Below are 15389 nucleotides of genomic sequence, written 5' to 3'. Positions count from 1 at the left end.
ACTATAGTCAATGATCCCTACTTTACCTTCCAGGCTCAAAAAACAATATGACGAAGAGGCGCACCAAGGCCACGCGCAGCTATAGTGTATGCCCCCAGCCTTACTTTTTACTGTCTCGGGGATCGCTAAAACCTCCGTCGTTACGTAAACAAGCAAAAGGTCTTCTCCCCTACACACACACACACACACACACACACACACACACACACACACACGGCCCGGTAGCTCAGGGATAGAGCGTCTGGCTCACAACCAGAAGGACCGGGATTCGATTCCCCGGCCGGGTGAAGATAAGTTGGGTTTATCTTCTTTCACGTGTAGCCCCTGTTCACCTAGCAGTGAGTAGGTACGCGACGTCAGGCAAGTTGTGACCTCGTCGTCGCGGTGTGTTGTGTGTGAGTGGTCTCAGTCCTACCCAAAGATCGGTACTACGAGCTCTGTGCTCTTCCGTAGGGGAACGGCTGGCTGTCTCGAGAGAGACCCGCAGCAGACCAAGAGGTGAATTACACACACACACACACACACACACACACACAATTCTGTGTGTGTGTGTGTCGGGCGTAGTTCTTTTCAGCTTCAGGCTCTCTCTGCCTCGACACACGGCACAGCATCACACCCGCTGGTTAACTAGAAAGGTTAGGGCCACGGCTCCGGTCGGTGCGTGCCGAGAGTAATGAAAGAGGGAAATGAATAAAGGAATGAAATCTAGAAAGAGGGGAACAAAGTTTTACAAAGAAAACAGGGAAGGAAAGTTTGAGGAAAAGATAAAAGTAAGAGAAAAGGAAGAAAGAAGGACAACGAAACTAAAAGAATGACGGAAAAGAGAAAATAAGTGCAAGAAAGTCGAAAGAAAGTTGAGAACGAGAGAATAAAGTTAAGGCTTAAAATCGTTACATTGAGTTACGCCCGTCCTTCACTATCGCACCTTGACTGGTGAGAGACGCAGCAGCACAACACCACCACCACCACCAATAACAACAACAACAACAACAACAATAAAGTTACGAAAATGTTATCTTTATGGTCTATCTAGATGAGGAGTGCAGCTTCCTCAGCCTCCCTGAGCTGCTGCTCTCATTCCCGTCCTTCCTGCTTAAGCTGCTTCCTTTATGGGTGGTCCGGGGATTAATCCTCTCAGGGTCCTGTGTCCCTAATTACGTCTAGCAGTCACTCCAGCCCCTTATTTGTTGGTTGGGAGGGCCTGCAACCCTTCCTGTAAAGCCTCGATCCTAATCCGGTTCTGCTGGGGCCTGACAGTGCGGCAGGCTTCCTTTATGCATCCGCAACGGACGATCCTGCTGTCAATGACGAGTGTAGGGCAAAACCTACGGAATACCCCGGATCTCGTAGGGGAAGGCCTCAACCCTCTTTTGTGTTTGGGATGGTCGGTGTGGTGCAGAAGCAGCGCCTGCCTGCAAAATCAGCCTCCGGATTAACCTTCGTAGGGCTCTGCATGTGGGTTCCTGGAACGTCCTGAGCCCCTCTGAGTATCAACGACTGCCTTAGCTAGAGAATGAGCCCAGAAGGCTGCAGGTGGATATAATTGTACTCTCTTAGACGAGGCGGCTTGGCAATGGCGAGATCAGTAGTGTGTGTCGGGGGAGGATACACCTACTACTAGGCCGGCATGATCAATGGGCCCTGTAATTAAGGGGTAGCTTAGGCATCTCTAGCCAATTGCAGCCATTTGTGGTTAAGGTTACTTCGTTTGATGAGCGTATAATGCGAGCGAAGCTGGAGCACACCCTGGGGTTCATGTCTCGTGTTACACTGTCCATATCTACAGAGATGTATGAAACTGAAGGGAAGGAGGTATTCTACGTCAAACTCGACTCCGTATCAGACCAATGTCCCTCTCGGGACACACTCATTGTCTTGGTCGGATTCAATGCTACTAATGCACTCACAGAGGCTGTGAGTTGTGTTGGTCCCACGGTCTTGGTACCAGAAACACCAAAAACACACTCCTTTTTAATTTGGCAAGATCCAAGATGTTAAAAAAATGCAGGTTCTAGGTACTGGAGACTAGAGCTGCATCGCTGGACTTGGTATGTCAATGCTGGAGGGATAGTTAAGGAGATTAACCACATCCTTGTATACACTAGTTGGAAAATACTTTAGAACTGCTGTTTTTTTCGGAGAGCAGAATTCTTTGCAATTGACGATAGGCTGTTGTTGCAACACTTAGGCTGTATGTCGAGTACAAAAGAATCTCGAGGTGTAATCATGCTCTGTTCCGTCTCGAGAGACTGAAAGATATGGCATGTGCTCAGGAGTGTCCAGTGACACTTTCAAATCGGCTCAATGTGCTCAGCACCCTTGAAGACCCTTTAACGATGAGGGATACCTTCAAAGGTGAAACTCTTCAAGCTGCAAAGGAGTGCAATGGAGACCGCCCAAGATCAAGTTGTTTCGCCTCGGGGGAGACGCTGGAGAATACCGAGAAGTGTCGAGCTGCTGAGCTTGCTGGGAATTGGGACCAATATAGGGCTTTGGCGCGTAAGACTAGAGCTCTCCTGAGGAGAGACAAGAAGAGGTATGGCCTAAGTCTCGCTTAGGACATCTAGGGTCATTTCAACGCAAATGACTTCCGACCTGCCTACCGAGCTCTGAGGAAGGTCCGCTTCGAACCTCTCTCTCAAGTGAGCGCTAATTGAACAGCAAATGGTTGCCTTGTGTCAGGCACAGATGGGCAGAGGGTTCGTAGGGCCGAGTATTTTGAGCAGCTGTACTTGTCGCACCCTCCAAATGGGCAGTTCCGAGCTGCTGGGTCGCAAATGGAGGACGCTGATCCATGCATTGTTGAAAGTAACCCCCCTCCCCCTATTTCTTGACAAGGTCAGAGGGGTTTGGCAAGATTGAAGGGTGGAAAGGCAGCTGGTGTTTGTAACATCAGTGCGGAGTTGCTCATGGGGAAGTGTGTTCAAGATACTGTAGAAAATCTAGTACCATTCCTCCTGACTAAGAAGATTTGTCGTCCCTATCTGGAAAGGGAAAGGGAACCGTAAGGACTGTAACAACTACCGTGGTGTTACACTGCTCAGTGTACCAGGCAAAGTGCTTGTTCACATATTGCGTATACGGATTTGCAACCAGCTGCTGAAGCTGCAGAGACCTGAGCAGTCCGGGTTCACGCCTGGGAATTCGACAACTGACCGTATCCATGTGTTTCGCGTACTACTGGTGAAGCGCCGACGTGAGTTTTCAGAGGGGATGTTGGAGGCTATGTCGATCTCAAGAAGGCATTTAATTCACTGAATTGCGAGGCATTCTGGGATCTCTTGCAACCCGTGGAATCCCTGCAAAACCGTTGGTCGATTGCCTGATCTGGACTCTGGTACAATTTTTTCCTGTTTCAGCCTATAGCGCCGGTAGACTTTCTTGGGGCGTAGTCACATTTCCTACACAAGTACAAAAAATGGAGTATTGTCACATTTCTTATACATAGTCCGTCATATTTCCTACACAAAAACATGAGTACGGCACAATTCCTGCACAAAAACTGAGTGCCCAGCGTATTTCCTGCACAAATCAGTGCATCCGGCGTAGCTCCTACAGTTATGCTGTCATATCTCCTACAGTTCTGCGAGTACGTAGAATGTCCAAAAGTGAAACAAAACTAAACTGTAAAAAAAGTTGAAATTTGATTTTTGGAACACATTACTTTAAAAAGGAATCTTTAAATGAATATCTCAAGCCTGTCATGAAGGGTAGTCTACAAATAGGGCATCTTGCAGGGCTGTTATTATCTGCTGTTGTCACAAGAATATCTATGCAATCTGCACAGGTGCCATCGTGTCGGCAGGGCAGAAGAACCATTGCTCATAGGAAAATGCTGCACCGAAGTTCCAGAGCACGCTGGCTGTCATGGTGTAGGAAATATGACCTGTAGGAAATGTGACTGGAGCCCTGTAGGAATTGTGACTGAATAGATTTTTGTGTGTAGATGTATTGTATCCCTGTAGGAAATATGACACTACTCGGAGGACTTCTAAATTTGTAGATGTGACGTGTAGGAAATGTGTCGTAGGAGATGTGACGCACCCTCCTTTCTTGGTGGGGCCTGATGGTCGGCCCCAATCCGTTATGACGCAGACAAGTGTTTATAGTGGCGCCATCTTTCTGGGCTCATGCTGCCCCCTGAAGCTCATCTGTGATCCTCTCGTTTGAGAGAGAATCTAGAGTCTGGGTTGGCTGGTGATTTTCAGGACAGCATGTGGGTAGTGACTAACTGAAGCAGTGTACATATCATAACCTTATCAGATGTATAACTCTCCGTTACTGTCACGTTCACTGAGGTGTGTCGGCGACACAGGGGCTGGTCTGTCTCAGTGCCTCGTCTGCCGCTGGACGCATCGCCGACTCGCCGGCCGTCACGGCGCCCACACGCCACGCTGTATAACCAGTCTCACGCTCTTGACCCAGATATGAGAGACGAAAAAAATGCCTCTTAACTATATAGTGTGTGCCTGTTTGATTCACAGTAAACGGGGCAGCATTTGGTTGATCTGACGTGCATATTGTATGTTGATAATAAGAATCACTTATTCATTAGGAGTAAGTTTGCGAACATATATGGTAATTGTTGCTCATTGAATCCCCTTTCCTCTTGAGAGAGAGAGAGAGAGAGAGAGAGAGAGAGAGAGAGAGAGAGAGAGAGAGAGAGAGAGAGAGAGAGAGAGAGAGAGAGAGAGAGAGAGAGAGAGAGAGAGAGAGAGAGAGAGAGAGACACACACACACACACACACACACACACACACACACACACACACACACACACACACACACACACACACACACACACACACACACACACACACACACACACAGACAGACACACACACACACACACACACACACACACACACACACACACACACACACACACACACACACACACACACACACACACACACACACACACACACAGACACACACACAGACAGACACACACACACACACACACAGACACACACACACACACACACACACACACACACACACACACACACACACACACACACACACACACACACACTGTGGTTTGTCTGCTTGCATGTCTGTATAGGTCCACCCCCAGGGGACACGATGGCACGGCCTCTACCTCCGACGCTGAAAAAAACGCTGATCTCTGCTGCGATTATCTGCTGTCATACTTTTTTCTGTCAGTCATACTTTTCGTGTGTAAGTATTTTCCAAATAAATAATGAATATCATTATTTGTTGCCTCTTTTCATACATTTATAGCTAATACTCCAAGAACCTTTGATCACGGCGTTTCCGGTCAAGGCTTTGTCTTCTCAGCGCTTCAGAGCTGGGGTGTTGTGCCAAACTTGGGTCCACGTTCTCGACAAGCTTCTCATAGCCTGGCATCAGAAAAGGTAAAGTCCGCATTCTGACCTTTTTTTCTGTATGTGCTATATATTACATATAGTTATTTAATTCTCGTGTTCGTGTCTTCCTCTCCAGCGGACTGTGATGTAATTTACTGTCGACACTTGTTCCAATGAGAGAACTTGTGGCAAGGTCCATTTTAGCTGTTACCATCTCATGTTAGCATTCAGCTTAATGAAAGGGCAGAGTGCCTGCTGTCCAGAATGACGCAGTCCACCCTGGTTCTGAGGAAACTTATTTCCTTTAACAGTTCAACTGCTAGTAATTAAAGGAAAATATTACGACCTCCAATGTTCCCCTGCATATTCCTGGAGTTCCAAGGGCAGCCACTCCTACATTGCTGTCAGAGTGCCAACACTATCAGTGTCCACATCCCAAAAATAGCAGCTTCACTTGAGGGAGTCTCTGTGCAGCCCATGACGTGGCAGCAATGGGCCTTTGGTATTATTGTCGTGTTAGTGGGACCCTGCCGTCTCCTGTACACTGTACGCCTGGCCGGGGGTCACACGCTTCATGGTGTGATGGATTTTCTTCTTTTGCTATCCTTTAGTGTTAAAAGTACTACACAGTTTGGCCCCGGCTGATGATGATATGTGGAGACTCTTGATCATATGATCTTATTTAAAATTTCTCAATCATTTCTGCTGATTCCATTGTATAAAATAGTTGTTGGTGATATGTTAATAAGTGATAATTATATTGATATGGCAGTTTATTTTTCTTTACATTCTCATATCTATATACTGTTTGGGGAGTGACCGGCAGGCATCCTTTTTTTTTTTTTTTTTTTTTTTTTTTTTTTTTTTTTTTTTTTTTTTTTTGCCGGTTGGTAGGCTTCCCGTGGGGGGCTGATGGTCGGCCCAAGGCTTTCTTCCAGGTGGGGCCTGATGGTCGGCCCAGCCTGTTCTGGCGCAGGCATAGTGGCGCCATCTTGCGTTGGCTCATGCTGCCCTTTGTTGAACATTTCTTGTACAATTAACCTATACAGTACAACTCCTTTACTGTGTTATTAGTTGAGACTTTCAGGTGCACGTGAAAAGTGAGAAGCCTGATATCTGAATGTCTGAAAACTGCCCTAAGAACTCTGTAACAACTGTGGATGTGCTAACGAATGTTGAGTCCTGCCAGGCAAAAGGTCTAGTTCGCCTTGGACGCTGGAAACATGAGAAGGTCGTTGGTTAGGTCGTCCACAATGCATGAACTACGCCACTTGGTTTGTCATGATTGTATTGCCCGCGTGAAGAACTTGCAATCATGAGGCTCAAGTCTCGTTCCCAAGGCCTTGCAAACCCAAGTAGCACACCACTAGCATCGCCACTACCTCCGCCATCACCACCGCCGCCCACACCACATCGCCATCCCCACCACCACCGCCGCCCACCTCTCCAGTTTCCATTCCCAACCACAAATAATTAATTGTTTTTTGGTCGTGTATTTTTTATAAGGTTTTTGTTTGTTTGTTTTCATACTTTTACGATATTTTTACTTTCATGTCATTTTTTGCTTGTTTAATGTTTTCTTCTCCATGTCACGTTTCCATTATAATTCTTTTTTGTTCATTTTCTTATGTATGAATATTTTACTAGAAGTTTGTTTAGTTAATATTCTCTCTCTCTCTCTCTCTCTCTCTCTCCTTCCTCAATTATTATACATTGTCACTTTTTCAGTTGTTAATTTTTTGTTTGTTTGTCGCCATGCGCTACAGAGACACACACACACACCCTAGCAGCTGGCCGGTGGAGGTGTGGGCGGCCGAAGACGCTGCAGGGAACACGCGAAAGCTCCAGAACTGATGCGTGAGTATTATGAGTGTGTGTTGGCTTGGTTGTTCATCATACGGGTAGTGTGTGTGTGTGTGTGTGTGTGTGTTTCATTATTTATCTTTATTAGAAATAGTATTTGTATACATCCATGCGTCAGTGGATGTGTAACAAAGGTTATAAAATAGAGAAAACATGATATTCAGATGTTTTAAAAGGGAGGCAGTAAGAAACAGTTTACTGCAAGAAGTGACGATATTCAAGGCTAAAAAAAGAAGGGGGGGGGGGATGGACAGTAATCCGCAAACGAGGTAATTGAAAAAGTTGAGAATCTCGGAGGGAAAATTTTCACAACACTACTAAATCTATAAAATTACCTTCCTTCAAGGCATTTTAAATTACATAGCAAGGGTAAGCTTAACAAAATGAGACAGGCCGAGCTTGTTATTGCTTTGCTGCGCCAGATTTATGACCAACACTTTATTTCAGGCTTTAGATATTCAGGTGTTCCACAAGGCTTACACCAACACAAAAGCATGTTTGCCAGTTTGTACGCACCGTTCCAATTAGTACTCACAACCGAAGGCATGTTCCCGAAATAATGTCAATCGGTTTCTATTTAGAGAGTAATCATCATACGCGAATATTTGTTTTCTGATGTGAGTATGAACTGTAATGGTGCGTACAAACTGGCATATGTTCCCTGAGTAATGGTGCCTATGGCGCCGGTAGGCTTTCTTGATGGGGCCTGATGGTCGACCGCAGCCCAGTCTGCTCGCTGTTCATCCTCCCTTTTGAGCTGGTCGATAAATGGGTACCTGGGGAAGATAAACTGTGATAATCCGGATGTTACACTTGCTCTGTAGCTCTGGGTTCTACCCATACATAACATGCTCAAGGGTCAATGAAACGGCTGAACACCGTTGCCACGACCACCCAAGCGTATGCCACCAACTTTCCCTTTCCTAAGTAATCATCCAATACCCTTAATTTCAATACCCATTCCTCCGTTCCCACACCCCTTTTGTAGTTCAGTAAGAATTTCATTTTGTTCCCTAGATTCATAATAGTTTCAGATAGAAGGAAGACAGATAATGTAACTTACTTTATGATTTTACAGTTAGCAAAGATCTTTTTTTGCTTCTTCAGTTGATATCATTCCCAGATAAACATTATAACTTGATGCTTAAACAAACGCACAGCCCCAGGATCCTACACGGTAAGGAACTAAGCAGCAAAATATGGTCTTTTTGTTCGTTTCTTTGTTTCTTGAGAGACTTTACATCTTGAAAGGGTCAAGAGCGTTGAAGACATAGTCGCTAGAGCTGCAAGATTTATTCGATAGTGATAGCAGTAGTTGCATTATTAATTTAGGAATGAGTCAGTGCATAACATTTTTAGTAGCACTCAAGCGTTTTCTCTAAAACACACACACACACACACACACACACACACACACACACACACACACACACACACACACACACAGAGAAAGAGCATAACATTAGTTCTACCATAAAATTTAAAAAAAAATAACTGTTTCATGTGGATGGATTTTGTTCATCACGCAGTTGACATTTATCACTGGAAGTTCTTTGGCATTGTTGAACACTTCCTGGTGGGTGAAGGGAACTCCTCTCAGTTGACTTCATTCCATATCAAACGCGTTTCAGCTTACTTCGGCTCAGGAGTTAACACAACCACTTTTTACCACAACCATGAATCAGGCGCACTGTCCAATACATGTAGAAATATGCAAATGACCTGTATAGAGACCTGATGCCATGCAGAAAGGAGCAAAATAAACTTAAAAGAGCCTCAATATTTCATTCCTAAATAATAGAATTTACGTCGCCTTTGATATTTCATCTTTGCGGCTTGTCAGATTCACGAGAAGAGAAACAGATCATCTTCGATAAAAAGGAACCAACGAACACTCCTGAATGTTATCCCACGTAACAAAACAGGATTCACGCCAGCATCGATATTTCATCAACGCGGCTTGACGAATTCATGAGCCAAGGCGCGCGACACGATTGAAGCGTTGAAGCTCCACTAATCATACATGAAACAAACACGTTGATCCTCTCGCCTGAAACACACGTGAAATATACGCGTACTCGCTGCAATGATCATCAGTCATCCACGCTTGATAGGCTTTTTTCTCTATTATTTCCTTTGCTAAATAATACGAATCTTAGAGAAAAGGAGGAAAAAAGAGCATGCAGAGAGGGGTTGTGGGGAGAAATGAGGCCGGCACTGAGGGGGCAAGCGGGCTGGTGAAGGGAGACGAAGAGGGCGGTAGGGGCAGAGGCATGGCAGGACTCTCGGGTTAACTGGCTGAATAATGGCGCCTTTCTATGCAGATGGGGTCCCTGTGATTAGTCCGGCAGCCAAATACAGCCTTTGTGACTGGGGCTGCAAGGACGACAGTTATAAATGAGCAGGAGGGATGGGAGAGGCAGGAGAAGAGGGGAAAGGACCAAGGAAAGGAAGGAACTAGAGGCCGCCGATTTAACGGAATCCTGCCAGCCGCCGGGCACACACGCAGACAGGCAGACAAACAGAGTATCAGACAAACAGACAAACTAACATTCGCTAACGTGGCTGGTAAAAAGAAACATAGTATAACCGTATTCCCTGAGCCCCTTTGTACGTGCACAGCGAGTAAAATGGGAAGACGCGAGGGAAGAAATCGAGGCGGAAATCCAGGAGCCGCTGAGCATCCGGACAGACAAACAGACAGACACAGACAGACAGACAGACAGACAGACAGACAAATATCTTAAAAGCCATCAAAGTCACTATTCATGTTACATAAAATTAAACAATATTCTGGACTTGGACTTAGCATATAGTTACGTGACTAGGTGTAGTGGTAACCTTTCTTTAACATACTCTTTGGTCTTGGGCCTTCTCAATTAACTACCGTTTTCATCAGCAGGTGTGTGGCGCACGTGTGGTGGTAAGACGTTCTCCCTCCCTCCCTCTCGGTTTCTTCAGCACGGGATGCGGGCGAGAGGAGTCTTGCTTGATGGAGTGGAACATTCATCTGCAGGTAAGTGTGTGCGGTTTTTAGTGTAATGCATCAAAGGGGGTGATTTAGATTCCCGCATCGCTGAGTTGAGGGCGGTAACGGCCCTCAATGGCGCCGTGCATCACCCTCACCACCGCACATAAGGCGCAAAACTGTCGATTTATTTCCGTGATCTCATCAGCATGAAATTTGCATCCTGAAGATTTTTTCTTTGGACTTTGAATTCATGGCGAGTCCCGCGTAATATGCTTTATCTTTTCATTCCTTGAGGCTCGCGGAGTTATGCGTCGAGGCATCATACAGAAGCCTCGCCTAAGCTAAGTTTTCCTTGTTTATGGCAACGCCTGAGCCATGCACACCTGCAGCTTTGTTTATTGTTGCTGTGTAGTGTAATAACTATTGATATTTATTTATTTTTTTTTCCTCCTCGTGATTATTTTAATTGTTGTGAAAATGTTTTTGCCTTTTCATATGATTATTGGTGTGTATTATTATTTTTTTAATTATATTTATTTATTTATTTATTTATTTATCTATTTAGAGAGAGAGAGAGAGAGAGAGAGAGAGAGAGAGAGAGAGAGAGAGAGAGAGAGAGAGAGAGAGAGAGAGAGAGAGAGAGAGAGAGAGAGAGAGAGAGAGAGAGAGAGAGAGAGAGAGAAGAAATACTACAGAAAATGAGAACAGAGCAGAAAGAACATCCGGTTGGGAAAGCAGCGAAAACTCTGATATTTTTTTGTATAATGTTCCTCGGCTAACATGAAAGGCGTCTCAGATCGGACCGAATATTTTTTCCATCCTGTAGCTTGAAAGAGTAGAGTAAGGAAAACTATTCGGATACTGTGTGGTACGCTTTCCTGCTAACTTTGGAGGTTCTTGGAATAGCTTTCGCATCTTTTTTAACTTTCAGAAAGGACAAAAAAAAAAAAAAACGAAGGAAGACAACAAGAAAACAACAGCGTAAACACACTCTCAAAAGGCTGGATATCCGCTGTCGCTTTTAAGCCTTTTTCCTGATGACAAATAGATGAAAAAAAAGTAATTAGGTCCCCATCAGTGCGGTCCGCACGCAATAACCGGATCCAACAGTAACGTAAAAAAAAAAAAAAAAAATCTCACCTCATTCGTGCTTTGGGGAGAAAGGAGTTGGACAATTGACAGACGGGGAAAAAAAAAAACAGTAGTATCCCAGTGTAAGTGAGACCCACTGTGCCGTCAGAAAGAACTACTAAAAGGGAGAAACAACTGCCACTAAGGAAGGGCGAGGAGGGTGCGAGGAATGCGAGGCCAACACAACATTTTGGACACGAACAAGAGAAGGGAAATGGAAACGACACGCACATTTGTTTCTCATCTCTTGGTGTGACAGGGAGAGAGGAGAGGCGAGGGGCAGGTGGAGGAGAGAGGCGACGAGAGAGAGAGAGAGAGAGAGAGAGAGAGAGAGAGAGAGAGAGAGAGAGAGAGAGAGAGAGAGAGAGAGAAGAGAAGAGAAGAGAAGAGAAAAGAAGAAAAGGAGAGGAGAGAGAGAGAGAGAGAGAGAGAGAGAGAGAGAGAGAGAGAGAGAGAGAGAGAGAGAGAGAGAGAGAGAGAGAGAGAGAGAGAGAGAGAGAGAGAGAGAGAGAGAGAGAGACAGGCGGGCGGGGCCGTTGACTAAAAATCACTACACGGCGAGACGAGGATGCTTCTCCTTAAGTTTACAAGTTTACAAAATCAAACAATCAGATTTTTACGTCATTTTTTTCATTGCTTGTCTGTTTTTAAGGAGACGAGGGTCAACATCAGGGTCAACATCAGTCGAATTTGTTTATATTTTCATACTCCCGACTACAGCATCCATAAAAAAAAATTACAGCTCCGTTTTCTGTTCTGGTTGACTAATAACGTTTTTTTAATTAAGGTAGAACGCGGGTAGCTTGTGCTCAGCTGCACCCAGGACGCCAGAACAAACAATATTCCTTCTCACTGTAATTAAGCCGATTATTCGTGGCAGCAACTTAATGTATTCGTGAAGGGGATTAGCAGTCTTGTGGGTTGGTTTATTTGAGAATCGTTCCTCCAAGGTGCTGGCACACACTAATTAAACTGTAATTACTTGTCGTTTGATTTCTTTCGCTTTTAAAGAAGACATTGTGACGTCAGCAAGTTTTAATCAGCAGGAGCAGAGTGTTGTTGCAAAGTTATGTTGGGAAGTTATAATGGAGGGAAAGTTCAACAACAACAACAACCCAAAAATACCACCACCACCACGACCACCATTACCATAACAACGCCGCCCCTCAGCCCCTCGCCCCCCCCACCCCCCCTCCTCCTCTCACCCGTCACTGCTCGCGACACCACCATCGCTCTCTTTCACAAAATGCAAATATCCACAACGCAAAACCTGCCTCTTTCAGAAACTCTGTGTACCCCTCAACCCTTAGCGTCCCCTCGTGCGCTCCCCCACAAGACTCCCTTTCCCTCCTCGTTTCCACCACGCCTCCTTTCCCCTCACCCTTTCAACGCGACCTTTAAGTGCCTCTTCCCCGCCCCCCCTCCCATGCCAGTGCCCACTCAACCCCCTTCCCCTCACTTTAGTAACTTTCCAGCACCGCTTTCCTTCCCTTTCCCTCCCTTTTAGCCCGGTCTTCCTTCCCTACGGTTCCCTTTCCTTCCTCATCCATCCCATAGAGTACATATTCGCTTACAGACCGCGTGTGTATACGCTTGCCTTCTCTGCAACGCCTTTCAGTCATATCTCACGTGCAGTAACAAGAGAAAACAACGGAAACTACTACCAATACTACTACTACAACACCACCACCACCACCACCAACAACAACAACAACAAAAACAAAAACACCACCACCACCAACAACAACTACTACTACTACTACTACTACTACTGCCACAACCAACTTTCAACACTGCCTTCGTCGTGAAAATAAATAACCTTTACTGCTGCTTTTCCTTTTTTGCAGAGCTGATCACGACGTCCCCAAGACCCGCCGGAGTCTGGAATATAATCGTTATAATGCTTATGTTGCTGCTGCTGCCTTTATCAGTGGCCTCAAGCTTTACCCTCGTACCGTAACTCACGCCACGCTCTTTTGGACGGGCGTTGGAGTGGATGGCGCCGACGTGTTGTATATACCTCAATACTCGGCTGTCAGTGATAGAAGCTCTCGATGACGCGTGGCTATTGAGCTAGATATTTCATTTTTGATCAGGTTCTTGTCTGCTCCGAGCCACGCCAGGAACACGCGGCTACTGACGTTTCCGTGCTCTTCTGGGCTGGAAGATGTAAAAATGTATTATTTCCTTTGTGTTTCCAGATAAAGGAGTGTGACTTTCTTCCGTGTTTGGTCGCCGTATGACCGTTGTTGTGGCGGACCCATGATTGCATGCTCAACAAATAAATCAATCCGCGTTTTCTGGGGTTTTCTAGAATTGACATACCGGTATATATACCCAAATTTCGATTCGTACTGGATTCGATTTGTATTCGGTTTGCATTCTGTATGCATTCGGTTTACATTCGATTTGCATTCGGTTTGCATTCGGTAAAGAAAAACTTAAATTTTGAATTTCGAATTCGGTGTAAGTTCGGAACGCATTTGGTTTGCATTCTGTTTGGTTGGTTCAGATTCGGTTTGCATTCGAAACATATTTCCGAATGCAAACCGATTGCAGACCGACAAAAATTTGACCTTAAAAATTTGCCCTGAACATGCCCGAATATCCCGAATGACATTTGGGCTGGATTCGGAAGCGATTCGGCTATGTGTGACCCGGGCTTTAGCTTGCTGTTATCGCTCGACTAGACCTGGTAAAAACCTTCCTCGCGATGGTGATGTGTTCGTCTCTCAGGTGTTGCGTGGTGTTATCTGGGTAAAACTGTGTGCCTTATGTCTTTGTAACAGATCCCGGCGGTATTCACACAAGGCAACGAAAATGCGGAGTTCCTTTTTAGTCTCTCGGCTATACGAGTGGGTACATGAGCTTGGCTGCGCTAGGCATGCCTTCTGCGGAGCCACGACAGAGTATTGGTTAGAGAGAGAGAGAGAGAGAGAGAGAGAGAGAGAGAGAGAGAGAGAGAGAGAGAGAGAGAGAGAGAGAGAGAGAGAGAGAGAGTGAGAGAGGGTGAGAAAGTAGGGAAGGAAAGAAAAGCCTTCACCCCCCCCAAAAAAAAAAAAAAAACTTCCTCCTTTTCCTGTTCATCCTCCTTTTTTGTTCACTCCTTCCTCATCTTCATCTTTTGTTTTCTCACCTCCTCCTCCTCCTCCTCCTCATCTGCCTCTCCCTCAAAACTTTCAACTCAAACTCGCCTCAAGAAAGGTTTGGGTGCTGGTCTCTGCCGCAGACACAGATTATGGTGCCTGCTGGCGTATACATTACTTTGTTGGGGTAGGGCGTGGCGTGGCGTGGTGTGGTGTGGTGTGGTATGGCGGAGCGGGGCGTTATGTAGTGTGGTGTGGTGTGGTATGGTGTGGCGTTGTGTGGCGTGGAACTGTGCGTCGTGGTTGTGGTTGTTGCTTTTTACATTATTTCGGAATATATTTATTTTTCTAGATTGTGATTATTTTTTTTTTTTGGGGGGGGTTGTTCGCCTCCATTTGTGTGTTTTGTTAGTTTTGGTGTTGCTTATGCTATTCCACTTGGTCGCTTTTGCCTTTTCTCTGTTTTTCATTTGTTGATCCAATATTATCTGTATTTACTTATCTATGTTAATGCGTGTTTTCCCGTCCATTTATTCATCTCTCCCATTTTTCTTTTTCCTCTATCTGTTCATATCTTCAATCTCCCTCCGCCACACCCCCACCACCCGCACCTCCCCGGGCCACGCATCGCTCCCCGCGCCGCGCCGCCTCGCCACACGCCGCCCACGCCCGCCTCACATTAATTTATTACCATCTCTTCCCATAATTTAGGTTCTTTTTTTTTTACCCGGAGAAGGAAGAAAAATTGAAGAGTGATGCCTATGTAATTAAAACATAAGTGTTGTATTAATTATTGGAAAGTTTTGGGGCGTAATGAATAAGTAATTTATTCGGGGCTTTAAGTTTTAGAATTACTCCGAGAGGCAGACAATGAGCGAGAAAGGAAAGGAGCTTGAGCTTTTTTTCACTATATATATATATATATATATATATATATATATATATATATATATATATATATATATATATATATATATATATATATATATATATATATATATATAT

The 15389-nt window shown here is 45.2% G+C and overlaps 1 protein-coding gene across 5 annotated transcripts in view; it reads left to right on the top strand.

Annotated features, from left to right (window-relative positions):
- The window catches only part of LOC126994305 (protocadherin-11 X-linked-like), a 34053-nt gene that overhangs the window by 2690 nt on the left and 15974 nt on the right, over nucleotides 1–15389 (top strand). For 2 of the 5 annotated variants that reach the window (XR_007748991.1, XM_050853634.1), the window contains exons 3-5: nucleotides 5305–5381; nucleotides 7100–7190; nucleotides 10099–10212. Coding sequence is in view for 2 of the 5 variants with exons in the window: in XM_050853634.1 (XP_050709591.1) it covers nucleotides 5305–5381; nucleotides 7100–7187 (165 nt within the window). In the remaining 3 variants the exon portion in view is untranslated. Of the gene's footprint in view, nucleotides 1–5253; nucleotides 5382–7099; nucleotides 7191–10095; nucleotides 10213–15389 lie in introns of those variants that run through there. The other 3 variants (XM_050853635.1, XR_007748990.1, XR_007748989.1) reach the window with 3 other exon arrangements.

The sequence above is a fragment of the Eriocheir sinensis genome, unplaced genomic scaffold (genome assembly GCF_024679095.1).
Source record: "Eriocheir sinensis breed Jianghai 21 unplaced genomic scaffold, ASM2467909v1 Scaffold77, whole genome shotgun sequence".
Lineage (NCBI taxonomy): Eukaryota > Metazoa > Arthropoda > Malacostraca > Decapoda > Varunidae > Eriocheir > Eriocheir sinensis.
Note: the sequence above shows the minus strand (reverse complement) of the source record. Positions and strands in the feature narration are given on the sequence as shown.